The sequence below is a fragment of the Pristis pectinata genome, chromosome 11 (genome assembly GCF_009764475.1).
Source record: "Pristis pectinata isolate sPriPec2 chromosome 11, sPriPec2.1.pri, whole genome shotgun sequence".
NCBI lineage: Eukaryota > Metazoa > Chordata > Chondrichthyes > Rhinopristiformes > Pristidae > Pristis > Pristis pectinata.
Genome location: NC_067415.1, coordinates 5,807,924 through 5,825,332, shown reverse-complemented (window position 1 = coordinate 5,825,332; position 17,409 = coordinate 5,807,924). Strand labels below are relative to the sequence as shown.

The 17,409-nt window shown below is 40.3% G+C and overlaps 1 protein-coding gene across 2 annotated transcripts in view; it reads right to left on the bottom strand.

The window, feature by feature from the left end:
- Nucleotides 1-17,409, bottom strand: part of acer3 (alkaline ceramidase 3) — a 169,090-nt gene that overhangs the window by 70,912 nt on the left and 80,769 nt on the right. For both annotated transcript variants that reach the window (XM_052026076.1, XM_052026077.1), the window contains exons 4-6: nt 15,865-15,917; nt 7,285-7,366; nt 6,028-6,063 (exon numbers count right to left, since the gene is read on the bottom strand). In XM_052026076.1, the coding sequence (XP_051882036.1) occupies nt 6,028-6,063; nt 7,285-7,366; nt 15,865-15,917 (171 nt within the window). The remainder of the gene's footprint in view (nt 1-6,027; nt 6,064-7,284; nt 7,367-15,864; nt 15,918-17,409) is intronic.

Below are 17,409 nucleotides of genomic sequence, written 5' to 3'. Positions count from 1 at the left end.
TAAGGATGATTGCCAGGGGGATATAGATCAGCTGGAAAATTGGGAAGATGGAGGTTAATCCAGACAAGTGTGAGGTAATGCATTTTGGGTTGTCTAATACTGCCCGGATATATACAGTAAATGGCAGGGATGTTAGAAGCATAAATGACCAGATGGTGCAAGTTTATAACTTCCTGAAAATGGTAACACAGTTGGATAGGGTAGTGAAGGCATTTGGCTTGTCTTCATAGGCAGGGGTAGTAACTTTAAGAGTTGAGAGATCATGTTGCTGTTGTACAATATATTGGTTGGGCCACACTTGGAATATCACGTGCAGTTCTGGTCACCACACTATAGAAAGAATGTGGTAGTGCTAGAAGGAGTGCAGAAATGATTCACCAGGACGTTGCTTGATCTGAAGGGCTTTAGTTACAAGGAGAGATTGGATGGGCTGGGATTGTTCTCACTGGAACACAGGAGGGTGAAAGGCGACCTTAAAGTTTATAAAATGATGGAGGAGGCATAAATAGGGTAGATAGTCACATTCTTTTTCTAAGGGTTGGGGAGTCTAAAACTAGATGACACAGACTTAAGGTGAGAAGAAAAATATTTAAAGGAGACCAGTGGGGCAAGTTTTTCCACACAGAGGGTCATGGGTATATGGGACGAGCTGCCAGAGGAGGTGGTAGAGGCAGATACAATCACAGTGTTTGAAAAGCATTTGGACAGATACATGGATAGAAAAGGAATAGAGGGATATGGGCCATATGCAATAAAATGGATAGGCATCTTGGTTGGCAGGGACTAATCAGGCCAAAGGGCCTGTTTCCGTGCTTTACGCCTCTATGACTCAATGAATGAAATGCATCAGAAAAGCCAGAGGAAACATTATTTCAAAAGCAGCTGTCACACAATTACTCAAGAGTTACACTGAATACATAAGATCAGAAAACAGACGTTTGAGTCATCCAGTCCATTGTAGCTTTTATGCACCACACCAGTGGCTCTTTTCCCTTTATGTCTCCCTGTCTGATCCTATCAAAATAATTCTCTTTTACTTCCGCTTTGGGCTTTGTTCACTATTTACTTCGGGGCACTGACCAATAAAAAGCATGAAACTGGGACAATCTGTTCTTCTTGCCCCCTGGACTTAAAAAATATTCAGTTGAGCTACAAATGAACAAAACCAGTTTAGTTATGAACTGAAGCTTGGAGTACTGACTTTGATAACACACAAATGCAGCTCACATGGATGCAACCATCACAGTCAAATCAGGTGTAGAGTCAAAATACTCAATCAAATTGCAGCTTTAGTTCCCTTAAAAATGAAAGTAATAAGTCAGCTTGGATTTATTCCACCTCATTGGGTTGCCAATTCAGTTTCAAGGCTTTCCTTTTGGTTTGATCATTCTCACCACAGTATTTCTGACCATGAAATGCACGATCACTGAGTCACAGAGAAAGTACAGTATGGAAGGAGATAATTTGGCTTATGGAGTCCATCTCAACTCTAACAGCAATCCAGCTCATACCATTACCCCATTCTCTCCTCATGGTTCTGCATGTTATCGTTTCTCACACTTATTAACCTCACTTGTGAACACCACATCTGCTTCCACTATTCCACCGGCACATCCATATAAAGCTTTCTTCCTCATATCACTTTTGCCAATCACCTACATCCTATGTCCTGCCAATGGGAACAAGTTATCTCCATCTCTCTGCCTGTCTAGATGCTTCATTATTTTAACTATTTCTATTGGTTCCCCTCTCAACCACTTTTCCGAGAAGTCTTTCAACATAACTGAAGCACCTCATCTCTGGAATATTTCAGTAAATCTCTTCTACACCCTCCAAGGCCTTCACACCTTTTCTAAAGTGCAGTGCCCAGAAGTGGGCACTATACCCCAAGTGTAGCCTAACCAGTGTTTTGTAAAGTCATAGAATCATAGAGTTGTACAGTACCATTGGGCAGGAGGTACAGAAGCCTGAAGTCCCACATGACCAGGTTCAAGAATGGCTACTTCCCTTCAACCATTCAGTCCTTGAACCAACCTACACAACCCTAAGCACTACAGTTTAGCAATACTAAGACTATTTTGATCACTCTGCACTAAAATGTACTTTTTTTTTGTTCTAATCATGTTCTCTCTCATAAAAATTTATGTTTTATGTTTAATTTATATTTTTCTTGTGAATTCTGCTTAGATAATGCTATGTGCCTGTGATGCTGTTGCTACATACATGTACTTGTGCATATGACAATAAACTCTATTTTTATTGAGACACAACAGACTGCAGACGCTGGAATCTGGAGCAACAAACAATGTGCTGGAGGAACTCAGCGGTCCATGCAGCATCTGTGGGAGGAAAGAAATTGTCGATGTTTTGGGTTATTCACTTTATTTTATTCACAGAAGTGGGTCTTACGGTTCACCATGTCCATAATGAACCATGCCATAGGCCTTCTTTACCACCCTATCGATCAGTGTTGCTGCTTTCAGGGAACTATGGACTTGAACCCCTAGGTCTCTCTGTTCACCAACATTCCTTAGTGCCTTATCATTTACTGTATGTGTCCTACACCTATTTGACTTCCCAAAATGCATCACCCCTTGCACTTGTCAGGATTAAATTCCATTTGCCAATGCTCTGACCAACCTTCCAACTGACCTAGATCCAGCTGTGGCCTTGGATAACCTTTCTCACTATCCACAACATCCCAGCAATTTTCAAGTCATCCGTTACAGATCAAAGAAAGGACATAAGGATTGATCATAATCTCACCCACATATACACTTCCCAGAAGAAAGCGTGGTTAACTTCCCCACACCCAGCTTCTATGGAAATCAAAACTGATCCAATTCAGTCATCTTTACCACTGTCTTATTTGGAATCAATCCAAGAGCTGTGGTGTGTGTCTCAGTACTGCACTAGACAGTCCGTTTACCTACTAAATTGTGTAGAGAAGTTCTTGATCATCCTTAAATGGCACAGACTCATAAATTGCTTAAACATTAAAAACTGTAATGCCTTTCTTCTTGAAAATTATTCAGTACAAGCCCATCTCTGTTCCCTCTGCTGTAACCCAGTTTAGGAAACTGGATTATGGTTTTCCTTTGACCACTGACATTGCCTTACTGTTATCTGGCAGCAAGAAGACGGCCAAATTAACATGAGATCAGATTTTCCCCTTCTGGAGACCTCAAATGCTTAGCTGTCACAAGTCATGCCAAAAAGGCAGCCAAAGCCTGATGAAAGACTTTCCAAGTCAAGAAGGTTTTTAGCTGAATGTTTTGTTTTGTCAGTAGCAAAATTGTAAAAGCAGTGTTGTCTAAATCCATAGCGGGCTGAGTACAGCATGACTAGATACATCTTGAACTGTACACATTGGTTAATTAGCAGTTGGCCATCAATATGCGAGGCGCTGATCGTTTTAGATTATCCATCTCTGTTTGAATGAGAATATCTTTTGAATGAAGTAGTATCAGTAAAAGAGGTCATGTTCCACTATGAAATGAGGAGATGACAAAGTTAGCTAGCATTAGTATGCAAACTAATGCAATGAGCAGGTACTCCAAGTGACACCACAAAGCATGGGAACTCTAGCTGGTATAATAACTTTATTAAAGCACTTCATCTGGTATAGTCCTGTGTTTGTCATTTGTTTGTTAATGGAGTAGAGATAAATACCTCCATGACTGGTGTGATACTGTGATGTACAGAGCAAAAGCTGATAATCTAAGGGTGGAATTGTAAACTCACCAAGTCAAAAAAGGAGCATCAAGGACATGGAACAGTACAGCACAAGAACAGGCTCTTCAGCCCATAATGTCTGTGCTGAGCATGATGCCAAGTTAAACTAATCCCTTCTGCCTGCATATGATCCATATCCCTCCATTCCCTGCACCTGCATATTCAGGACACCATTTGCTGGAGACTGGAAATAGTTTTACTTCAGGTATCCAGATTTAGCATCAAATACATATTATGTTTGACCTCAGGAGATCACCTCCCTGTCCCTGCAATCAACCAACCACACCCAAAGTGATGAACCATTTTATTATGCACGTTCTCATTTCTCAGATCAGCAATCTTAACTCATACTAACTCATAGACAGTTTTGTGCTGGGTCCCATTTTACACTCAGATTGTGGCCCATGCCATCAGAAGACAGTTGTTTAATTCATCTGTTTAGTCTGCATTTAAACTCAGGGCCCAGAAGTAGAAGATTACTATCTAATCCACTACAAGACTTTGCCAGGTGATTGTTTGATGGCACTTTTGACTTTTATTCAGCCAGGAGAAATCAGACTACTTACTTAGGATGAAAGATTTGATATTGACCAAGTTCAACTGCACGATTGGTACCTGTGTTTCCTTTAATCAATCAGTTTTCATCTTCATGTACTTGCCTACAGATTCAGCAGGTGGTTTTAGTGTGAAATTCTTATTTTGCTTATGACTAAAACAATCAAAGCTAATTGTCTAACAACGAAATACTGTGGTTTTGAGGAATGCACAAATGTGTCTCAATACAAAGTCCACACAACCTATTTAACATGAGACAGCAGCCACATTGACGTGACAGTAGCAGAAAACTCAATGGGTTGACTCAAGAACACTGCAAAAATCATCCTGAAAGGCCACACTCCAGCTACTGGTTTACACAGCTACCTTTTTGTGACACATTGTCATAGTGAGCAGCTCCTTATAGATTTAACCTCCACATACTGCTTTTCCTTCAAGTGATTCTGGTGGCACAATTGCAAGATGCCTGCAGTGCACTGAAGAAAGCCAGCCAGAATAGATGCTTATAAAACATTTACTGAGCAATATGCACACAGATTTAGAGCAATGACTGGGGTGGAGATTGTTACAACAGAACCAATCACAGGAAAAATTCACTACACTCAAATGGAAATAAAGTTGCCTTGGATTCATTTAGATGTACTTATAAATGCAGATGTAAGACAAAATATCATATCTAGAAAGCAATAATTAGATATTGCCTAGTATTCATAACTTTAAAGGGAGCTCCAAACATAGTGAGAGGAATAACAGTACTGCAACTCTGACCATTTACCAGGATGCTGCCCGGTTTAGAGAGTATGCATTATGAGGAGAGACTAAGGGAGCTAAGGCTTTACTCTTTGAAGAGGAGGATAAGAGGAGACATGATAGAGGTGTACAACATATTAAGAGGAACAGATAGAGTAGACAGCCAGCACCTCTTTCCCAGGGCACCAATACTCAATACAAGAGGGCATGGCTTTAAAGTAATGGGTGGGAAGTTCAAGGGAGATATCAGAGGAAGGTTTTTTACCCAGAGAGTGGTTGGGGCATGGAATGCGTTGCCTGGGGTGGTGGAGGAGGCAGGTACATTGGTCAAATTCAAGAGATTGATAGATAAGCATATGGAGGAATTTAAAATAGAGGGATATGTGGGAGGAAGGGGTTAGATAGTCTTAGGCGAGGTTTAAAGGTGGGCACAACATTGTGGGCCGAAGGGCCTGTATTGTGCTGTAATGTTCGATGATTCTATTTCACTACGATACCTTTATAGTAATATACAAAGTAGGTTACATGTTGATAAAATACATACACATGCAATTTAGTGCCTGCACTGCTACACTGCCAAATAAGTGGAGGTCAATTCTCCAGATCACACACTCTACCTCTGCAGATTACTGCTTAGGACACAGCTGTAGTATGAGAGCTATTCTGCAACACAATGGCTCTAGAAACGATGTGGCGCATGGTAATGAGGTGAATGCCAAGTGCCAAACCAAAGAGCCAGAACTTTCATGGTATTCAAAAGTAATGGGTGCTGTGAAAGGGGCAAAAGAGGGCACCCTGTGTTTCTTGAGATGTACAAACTGGAGAAGTCAAACCTTCAAGTGAACCCCTGGTCATTATAAAAACTTCATTATTGACTACATTCATTTGCTGTTAATTTATAAGATAATTACGGTATCATTTTATCATTCAGCAAAGATGTGTATGGGAGGACTGCTCCCCAAAATAATAATCTTTAGCATCACTAACCTGGTGAAACACTGGCTCCTTCCACTGGAGATATACCTGTTCAAAACAAGAACAAATTAACTGGGACACAAAAAACAAAAAGCTGAAAGGCTTTAATAATAACCAGTGGACCACTAAATATCCCCAATTGCTCTTCCACCAGGTAACAGCCAAGGGCCACTGAATCAGATAATAGGGCAGCTTATAAACTTATAGGGGAGCCTTCAACCAGCCCATACAGCATTCCACTGCTGTGCACAGGAGTACACTCTTTGTTTTGATGGAGTACACTGGAAAAGCAGGATTGTTTCAATTTCCTCCCTCAGCCCTAAACCGAGTTCCCATTTGAAAGTGAAAGTAAATGGAATGTAAAAACAAAACTTGTTCAAGCTGCAGAGCACAGGAAGGAGTGAGACAGCTCACTGAAGTCCCTGCATACTAGGGTGTGCAGATACAACCCTTCTTGTCACGGGGCTCCCACTCACTCCTATAAGCAGGAGGTACTACCCAACAAAGACTGCATCAGTTGTGCTCACCTTCCTTGTAAAGAAAAATAGCTCAACATCCAAAGGGTTCATATTGGATTTAGAGGAAGCACTGTCCTTATTTGTCAGTTGTGGCTCACTCGGATGCCACAAATTCAGAAGACTGATGATTCAAATCCTACCCCCAAGGCTTTAGTGCATAACACAGGCTTGTACTCCGGAGTGCTACACTGCCAGAGGTGTGGCTTTCAGATTAGGTTAAATGGAGGCTGGGTCTTCCCTGTCACATGGATGAAAAAGATCCCATGGCACAATTCTGAATTCACCCTGGTGTCTTACTTTGTCATTTCTCTCATGTAGTTTTGAGAGCCTGCTGTACTCTCAGATTGCTGCTGCCTGTCCTACATTGCGAAAGCATCTACAACTCAAAAGTTCAATAATGCTTGCAAAATGCTTTGGGACATTATGAGATCGTGAAAGACTTTACATAAATGTATTCTTTCAACCACATGGAAAGGAGAAAAAAAAACACACCCTTTAATAAAAGAAAGTATCCAATCACTGACTTCTCTCTCATTGCCTTTAATGCTACTTGGCATCACTCAGCTCTTGGTGAAAGCAACTGTGATTAGAAACAGTGCTAAGAGACATTTAATCAATGGAAACTCAGCAACAACAACAAAGCCCAATGGCCCCAACCTGAATCTCTGGGTCTTTCCTCCAAAATCATGCAATATTAAAGTGATTAGGTGCATAGAAAGCAATTTAAAAATAAATAAGAATATTAACTTACTATGGTCACTATACCACTGAATAGTACCAGAATAAAAGCTAGAAGGTAGTTGCGCGTGTTCTTGTGTTTGAAGCATTCGTACCTGAACAAAATAACACATTATTAGATTTAAGAAACCTAAAAAGCCACAAACCCAGTGTTGATGAAATGTTGCACACAAACTGGATAAAAGATCAGTGGTCATTATTCATTTAGCAGGCCAAAGGGCAAGATACCTGACTGGGACAGGACCTACCCCAACATCACTGTATTCATTTAATTGCTTTTCTGCTATGGATTATTGGAGAGATCAAGAACATGTATGCTGGCAGTTCTTTCCTATAGTGAGAGGATTGACAGGTTATTCAGTCAGAGAACTCACCTGGACTCTATTCATTTCAATACAGGCAACACAAGGGTGCTCCTGCCGATTTCCCCCTCTGACTCCAACTAACAAAAACAAACAGGAGTATCATACTGTTGGGCAGTCCAAACCCAAAACTTTACCTGTTTTATCTTTAAACTCAACTACGTCATTGGATAAGCAATGTGAGCATCTGAAGGAATCTTAAATTACCTCTCTGAGATGGTATTGATTCAGTCACATGCATTTAATTCCAAAATGAACATGATGGGATGTGACGTGTGTGGTGGTCTAGTTGAAAGGGCGGTGGCCCTGGTTCTATTTTCACCTCCAGTTGCTGTCTGCATGGAGTTTTCATGTTATCACTGTTACTGTGTGGGTTTGCCCCAGGTGCTCCAGTCTCCTCCCATATCAAAGCTGTGCTGGCTGGTCGGTTAATTGACCCTAGCATAGGTAAGCTGGTGGGAGAATTGGAAATGGACAATTGATGTTTCGGGTCGAGACCCTTCATCTGGACTGAAAGAGTAGAGGGGAGATAGCCGGTATAAAAAAGGCAAGGGGGAGGGGTAGGACAAGAACTGGCAAGCAGTAAGTGGAACCAGGTGAGGAGCAGTTGATTGGCAGATGGAGTTACATTGATGTTTATGCCCAAGGAACTAAACCCCAGCATGACAATACCACATCAGGCTAAATGAAGCAGAATGGCGGACATAACCATGCACCTTTTTTTAAAAAAATACAAGAGTTGCTATTCAAGCCTATTGCATTAAGGCTTTTATTTGTCTTCCATAATAATTTACTGTCCACAATTGCAAAGTGTTATGGATTATTGGAAGACACAAAGTGTTCCAAATCAAAAACAACCCAACCTGCTTGCTTCCAACTATGCAGCCAATTCCCAATTACAACAACACATAATGACTCCCTCTACTCTAGAAGACATTGTGAACACCCTGTTCTGTATGAATGCCAAACACATTATCAGAGCTTGCACACCATAATATTTTGCTTATCTTACAAGTACAGAAGATCTGACTACATTTGCTAGGTCATGAACCATTGCCATTGGACTGAGGCAGAGAAGAGCCAACCAAATTGGCAAGTCTGGAATCGTACACAGGCCAGATCAGATCTAAACACCGATGACGACTACACTGAAAAATGAAAACAACTAGCACCAAGTTGTAGGAGAAATTTAACGGAAGGGAGGTGGCTAAATGTCTGGCTAATGACCCTTAAAGGAAAGAAATAGTGGTGAGACAGGAGCCATTCCAGACTTGACCTTGGTGGATTTAAAGCTGCTGAAAACATTGCTGTCACCGTGGTACCGGGAGAGTGCAGCCTTTGGATACGATGTTAAAGCAAGGGTGCTTCTTCTTCCATGGTGATTTGTGGAGATCATTTCTCTCATATCCACCACCAAAACAGGAGTCTACCTCACTGCTGTGTGTGGTACTTTCACCAAGCAGATTGGTTGCTCTGATTCCAGATATTACAATTGCAGCATCACTTTACCGATGTGCATGTTAATTAAAGGTTGTACTACAAGATAAACAAATATGATATAGTTTGTTGCATTCTGGAGCTGACATCTGTGAGAACAGGTCACTGCAAAAATAAACACCAACATAACTGGAGAGGTACAACATGGGCCTAGCTAAATGGACATCTTGGTCAGCATGGATGAATTGGGCTGAAGGGCCTGTTTCTGTTGTATTACTCTATGACTATGTCTACTTCTGCTTTTTTTTTACAACCCACTTTGGAATTGGGAGCAACTTTTTCAGTCAAATTCTCTGGTCCCGAATATTGTCTGTGGGATTACAGATAAGAACAGGCTGAACTATTCCTATGTTAATGTACATTCAAACCCAATCATTTACTTTGGGCTGTCAATTTTGACAAACAAGGCTTCATGACAAAATGCTACACCATGTAGACAAAGTCAGCAAAAATGTTTTCTATACTGATTTACACTGTCATGGTCCATGGAGAATGCACATCAATAAAATGAGCCCAGCTCATTTCTTCAAGTGAGTCAGCTACGAGTTGTTTGGTAACTGATTTATTTAATGTCAATAAACAACAAACAGGGTGCCCTTGGTCCTACCAATGTTGAAAAGTTATGCTGCACTCCATCAAGGAAATAGTCGCTCGCCAAATGATAGTCAAGGAATCACACAAGCACCAACATGCTTCTTATTAAAAGAATTATCCAATTAATCCAACTCCTTGCATTGGTTTCCTTTCTTAACTATATATCCAACTCTCTTCTGAGAGTTCAGTCACTGTAGTTTAAATTGTACTACTGGCAAAAAATAGTCGATGGGGACACAAGAAAGACTGCAGATGCTAGAAATCTGGAACAACACAAAAAAAAATTGCTGGAGGAACTCAGCAGGTCAGGCAGCATCTATGAAGGGAAATGAACAGTCGATATTTCGGGCCGAGACTCTTTATCAGGACTGGTGTGAAGAGGCAAATATGTTAAATGTACCCCCTCTGGTTATCCCAACCTGTCAGTGGAAATAGTTTCCATCTATTCCAACTGAACCCCACGATTTTGAACACCTCTATTAAATCCCCCATCACGCAAATATGATTTAAGCTAACTTTAGATGCAATATTAAGAACGCCTTATGGAAATGCCAAACAAATAAATCTCACCAGCAAGGGGAAAACAACAGTACAACGATCTTCAAACAACTAAGATGGCACATGGCTAGAGATTCAAATAGGTCAGGTTGAGGGCAAAGCAAGATTAAATCCTTGACCACAGAAACTAATAACTTTTCATGCAGCTATCTATACAGGAACAATTTCTGATCAACATCAACAGATAGCTACAGCAAGTGCCACAAAGAACCTCAAAGTGGGGGTAAGGCCTTGGAAATAAACCTTTTAATTGAATTACAATTGGAATGACACGCAAAAAGAGATTTTCCTAAGATGTTACACCAATGAAGAGATAATTAACTATACTGAGCTTTCAAATTAGTCTTTTTCCCATGATACTACAGATGCCTGAATGAAGAAATCTTTTAGTCAGCTAGGCAAGTCACCAAGGAATTAAGCTGGACCACAGCTGCCCTTCCAGTTACAACAATTGGACTTTCCAACATGAAATCATTATTGACCAGCCAGCAACAGAACCTGCAAGTTTTCCTTGGTCAGAGAAACTCAGCCAGCATAAACAATCTCATTAAACTAGAACTTGAGATCAATTTTATGGGAGAAAACTTTAGGAAAGTAAGAGAAGCATTCTTTTTCCACGTCACAGAATCACACAGTGTAAGAGGTTAGAAATTTGAAAGGGCTGCAATTAGTTTTATTCTAATTAACAGAAGCGGAGAAATGGGGCTGACTGGTTTGTCGTACAGAGAGCCAATGTAGAAACAATAGGCCAAATAATATCCTTCTATGCTATGATGACTCTCTGGCTCTACTGAATCTGATCCTATGGACTTTTCCAGATCACAACAACTTGCTGAGAAGAAAATGTTTCATCTCTCCTCGGTTCTTTTTTCCAAATATCTGAAATCTATGCCCTCTGGTTACCCATTCTTATGTCAGTGGTAACAATTAAAGCTTTTCTGTTTTGAGCATCTTAGTATGACCAAGAGATCATCAGATTGCAATGCAATGGTGTTATTATGCCACTTAGCATTTTACTCGTAAGCCTTTCTCGGCAATACAGCAGCTGAGTAAATAGAGAAAAGTCTGCTTGTGGGATTCCTCACACAATGAGCTCTCAGCTTCAATGGTGCCATTTTGGGAAAAACTGATAATTAAGGGGAATTCCTTCACAAGTAGATGTGAAAATTAACCCACGGATTCAACAGAATTATAACACAGCTACCTTTCATAAAAGGACATAGCCTCTGATTAGCAGGGAACCAAGAGGAGGAAATGAAACAGCACTAAGTCATAGCTGGCTCAAGTGCTTACATTTGTTTGGGCTGGATTGGGCAATTCTAATTACAATCAAGCCTAATGACTGTGATTTAACTGCAGCACATAATTCATATGCAACTATCCTCCATTCCCTTCATTTGTTTAAATTGGGAAATGCTTCTGTAGTTTCTTCCAGAAGTTGTTTCCTCACTTCAAGTAAACTGTTTTCTGAGTAAAGTAGCATTGATAGCTGCACAAACAACAATTTACTTGGATCCCAGACATCCCTTCATCCAGCTCATTGGTTGATAACAGTAGTTGTACTTTTGAACCTTTTATGAATATTGGCAGGATCATTTACTGACTACACTAACTGCTCCCGAACTAGTAGCTTGCTCAAGAGCCACTTTGGGGAGTATTTAAAAGTCAACCACAATGCTGTAGTTTTGGAGCCAGTTATAGGCCAGATTAGGAGACGACAGCAAATTTTCTTCTCTGATGTACATTAATGAACCAAAAGGGTTTTTTTTTTAAACTGCAGTTCAGTAGTTTCATGCTCACTATTGTTGATCACAGCTTTTATTCAAGATTTATTTGATTAGCTGAATTTAATTCCCCCAAGTTGCCCACTGTGGTGGGATCTGAACTCAGGTCTCCAGACCATTAGTTCTGGCCTTGGATTACTAGTTCAGTACACATCCATGATGTACACTGAACAATACGGCTCAGTGAGTGATAACAGCTTGTATACTTAAAAATAATGTTGGAATACATCCATTAATCTGGATTGGGTTAAGTCAGCAAAAACCCGCATTATTGAATTGTTCTTCTCAAACAAAGGAATCTGCACATGTTGTAATGCTTTGCCTCAGATTATGCAATACAATCCTGGAAATCAATCAAGAACATAAAAATATCATCTCAATAATTTGCTGTTAGTGCCATCTGTACAAAAACACCTCACTCAATGTTTACTTTATGTTCTAGCCTTCTGATATTTCCTTTGTTTCCTTCACATTCTGTTTTTATTACACAAAAAATAATTCAGACATCACTGCGGTGGCTCAACATTTATGAACACTAGCTCAGAACTTTCAGCATTCCAGCTGAGTGGTAAATTCAATCTCATTACATATTCTCCAAAGTAAATTTGATGGTTCAGACTCTGCATTTTTAAAAATGAACAATAATTGCAGTCCAAAGTGTTTCATTTGCTTCCACACCCAATGCAACATTTCAGTCAGAGAAACAACATGGAAAGAATAAACCAATATCCCCTTGAGCCTGTTACACAATCCAATAACATGACAGCTTAACTCTTTTCAACTCCAAACTTTCCTCAATTCATTGTACTATAATATTCTTATTTAAAAATTTCTCTCTGGTCTGAAACCTTCAGCAACCTAGCCTTAATTATTTTTGAGACAGGGAGAGATAAAACAGGGGTGGAGTAGGTGAGTCAGTAGGGGAGATCCAACATTTACTTTTATGTTAAGTCTTTCCCGACATCAGCCCTGAATGCCTGCCTCTAATTTTATCGTTATACGCTTTGTCCTGGACTGTTCTCCACCACAGGAAACCATTTCCCTTTTAAATCTATCCTAGAATATCCTTCAATCACCTTAAACAGCTCAATCAGATCACTTTTCATCTTCTGAACAAGATAATACAAGATTAGTTGACAGAATCTATCCCCAATTTAAACTTTTTAGCCCAAATATCATTATGGCATGTGGGTGCTGCTCCCCACTCCAAGGCTAATACTTTAAAAAGTTTGATGTCCTCAACTGAACAAAGTCCTTTAAGTGGCCTGCAATCATTATTTTATACAACTGTAACAATTTCCATGGTTTGCATTGCAGCCTTGAGATAAAGTCTCTAAGGATTTCTGCAATGGGGATTCTAAAGCTCCCTATTCCTCCACGCTTGCTATATTCACAACATTTGAAAGATACTCTGATCAGGCTAGTTCCAAGCTTCCACTGTTTTCTAATGGAAAACACTGCAGATGTTGAAGATCTGAAATAAAACACAAGCAGTTGGAAAAAAAGACTTGAGGTCATTGATCTGAAATGTCATCTGTTCTTCTTGCCACAGATGATCTGCTGTATTTTCCAGTATCTCTCACTCCAAACTCCTTTGCTTCTCCCAGTTTCGTACAAAGAAATTTATGTGCCCTGAGCAACTACTTGCCAAATTAACCTTTCTTTTTGAAATAATAAGATCAAAATGTAGTACAATAATAAAGTTGGAATTTATAATTTGGGCAATGAATTACATCCATGTATCCATCTGCCCTCATCCTCTAACCATACTTCAATGAAGATTAGAAATTTACTCAGTGTGCATTTTCCAAGGGAATGAAATTCCTTTTAGGTTTAAAAAAAATGCATTTGGTACAAATTTCATCCATATGGCTAAAGAAATTTGGCTAAAGAAATTTGGAAAAATCCCCATTGACCCTCACCAATTTTTATCGATGCCCCATAGAAAGCATCTACCCAGATACATCACAGCTTGGTATGACAATTGCTCTGCCCAAGACCACAAGAAACTGCAGAGAGTTGTGGATACAGCTCAGTCCATCATGAAATCCATCCTCTATGGATTCTATCTACACTTCTCGCTACCTTGGAAAAGCAGCCAATATGATCAAAGACCCCTCCCAACCCAGATATTCTCCCTTCTCCCTCCTTCCATCAGGCAGAAGATACAAATGCTTGAAGACATACATCACCAAACTCTAGGACAGCTTCTACCCCAGTATTATAAGACAACTGAATGGACTTCTCATACATTAAAGATGAACCCTTGACCTCACAATCTACCTTGTCATGGTCCTTGCACTTTATTGTCTATCTGGACTGCACTTACTTTGTAACTGTAACATTATATTCTGCATTTTGTTATTATTTTCCCCTTGTACTCCCTGAAGGTACTTATGTTTTGAAATGATCTTGTTATGGGCCAGGTTGCTATTTGGTGAATGTCCCTTTAAGGCACCTGGACAGTAGAGCAGTAGTGCCTGTGTGGTGTCATCAAGACAGTAAGAAGATTACAACGTGGTGACGGTTTTGCTAGGTGAGTTGTGGGGGGGGGGGGGGGGGGGGGGGAGGAGAGAGGAGGTTCGGGGGGTGGGGGGGGGGAGAGACTGACTGACTGCTGGTCTCCATATCAATGGATGAAGAACAATAGCTGTGTCTGTCACTACAATCCATGTATGGTATGTTTCTATTGTTGCTGGTACGTAACAATGTATATGGATTGCATGCAAAACTAAATTTTTTACTGTATCTCTGTACATGTGAGAATAATAAACCAATTACCATTTTGAGCAATACACTATAAGTCAACAGTTAGCATCGTTAACACTACCGAGTGGACGTCATTGAAAAATACTCCAGGTCTACTTAAACAAGTGACTGCAGTCACAGCTATTTATGAGATCCCCCAATTTACAGAATTCTGGTGCTCCTGCATCTCCCAGTGCTTATTTTGAATTCATTACAAAATACTACATAAACATTTAGCATCGAAAAAAGAATCTCCTTGATTTTTGGCTTTTGGACTGGTTTGGAGGTTGTGACTCTCTTGGCATTCTCTAGGACTGCTATCTGCCATGTATTCCAACAGGCTAACACCAATAGCAAAAGCCTTAGAGAAAGGAGACATTTTAACACTTTAAAATATTTCTGTTACAGCATAATACCTGTAGATGTAGTAAAATAGTAATTTGAAGTATGCCACATATACCTTCCCCAATCAATGAATATGCTACAGACAAAATATAGCTGCTGCATGTTGATATGTACAAACATATATTAACTGAGGGGCAAATGAGGATCTGAAGGGTAAATTTTTCCACACAAAGGGTCGTTGGTGTCTGGAATGAGCTGCCAGAGCAGGTGTTGGAGGCAGGAACAGTAGCAACATTTAAGAGCCATCTGGACGGGTACTTGAATGAGCAAAGTAGAGAGGGATATGGAACTAATGCAGGTAAATGGGTTTAGTATAAGATAGGCATGGTGGTTAGCACAAATGCAGTTGGCTGAAGGACCTGCTTCTATGTTTCTCACACTATATTAACATACTGCGCTATCAATCTTTCGGTGCAGATGAGATACAAGGGAATAAAACTTAGGTTAAGGCATGCAACAAGATTCTGACCAATGGCTTGGACACACTTATTGCCATTAAATATAGTAGGAAAAGGAGGGGAGAATTTGACTTCCTTCTCACTTACTGAATGCTTCTGCAAGAACCAGAGTAATGCATACCAGACACACATGGTTGTCCATAGTTCATCAATTCTGATGAAAATCCAACAGCAGACAAGTACTTACAGGCAGTAGACAAATATACAGCAGCTGTAGATCATGGGAAGTTCATCCAACAACTATGACAAAGATTAAGACAAAAAAAAAACAATGAATTTCACTAGCAACACAGCATAAATAATATAAACCCAACATAATATGCTGGAACAGCCTGAAGGCATCTATTACATAATCTTCCCAACCCATTACACGTTAAGTAAGTGAAGCTGTTCCCACAGAAGTTGCTCCTTTTCTTAACCAGCATTTACCATTTAAATGTTTACTTTAGAACAAGTCACACAATTATCCACACATTTGTTGAAATTACTCAGCAGGGATATATGACATGCGCGATAAGAGTGGCAAATATAATCCCTTGTATCAAAGAACGTGTCTAGGTGGACTAACAATTTGAAGGGTCTATGCTAACCAGTGGGCACCCATCTATATTAACCCCACTTAGCCCTTAGCCTTCAATACCTGGGTGATTCAAGTGCTCATCTGGACACTTCTTAAATGCTGTCAGAAACTCTGCGTCCACCACTGTCTCTCGCAGTGCATTCCTGGTACTTTGCACTCTTGATGAAAAAAGTCCCCCTCAGATCCCCTCTAAATCTCTTACCCCTTACCTTAATTCTATATCCTCTAGCTTTATTCATCTCTTATAAGATTTCCCTATCTATATCCCTCAATCATATCCCCTCCTAACCACCTCTGCTCCAGGGAAAATAGACCTAGCCTGACTAGTTTCTCCTCATAATTAAAACGCTCCATCCCAGGCAATGTCCTGGTGAATTTCCCCTGCATCCTCTCCAGCACTATCAACATCCTTCCTGTAGTGTGGTGACCAAAAACGCACGCAGTACGCAAGCTGAGGTCTGACTGATGTTTTATTAAGTTGGAGCATAACCTCCCTCCTCTTGTATTCAATGCTCTGACTAATGAAGGCCACTGCCACCTTCATTGGACTTGCACACCAAGGTCCCTCTGTTCCTCAATACTCCTGACAATCTTACCATTCATGGTCTATGTTCCTGTCTCATTAGTACTCCCTAAATGAATCACCTCACATTTATCAAGATTAAACTCCACCTGGCATTTCTCACCCCATTTTACCAACACATCACTATCACTCTGGAGCTGAAGACTACCTTCCACAATGACAACATCTCCACCAATTTTTGTGTTATCTGCGAACTGACTAATCACACTGCCCATGTCCACACCCAAATCATTCATGTATACAATGAACAACAAGGATCCCAGCAACTATCCCTGTGTCATAGTTATCCAATCACAAAAAACACCCGCTACCATCACCATCTGCCTCCAAGACAATTTTGAATCCAATTCGCTAACTTTCCCTGGATCCCATGGGCACCAACCTTTACAACCAGTCTCCAATGCAGAATTTTGTCAAAAACCTTACTAAAATTCACGGTAGTCACTTTTACTGTACTGTCCTCCTCAATACATTTTGCAACTTCCTCAAAAAAATTTAGTCAGATTGGTCAGACAAGTTCCACCCTTGACAAAGCCATGCTGGCTATCTCTGTTTAGCCCCTGCCTTTC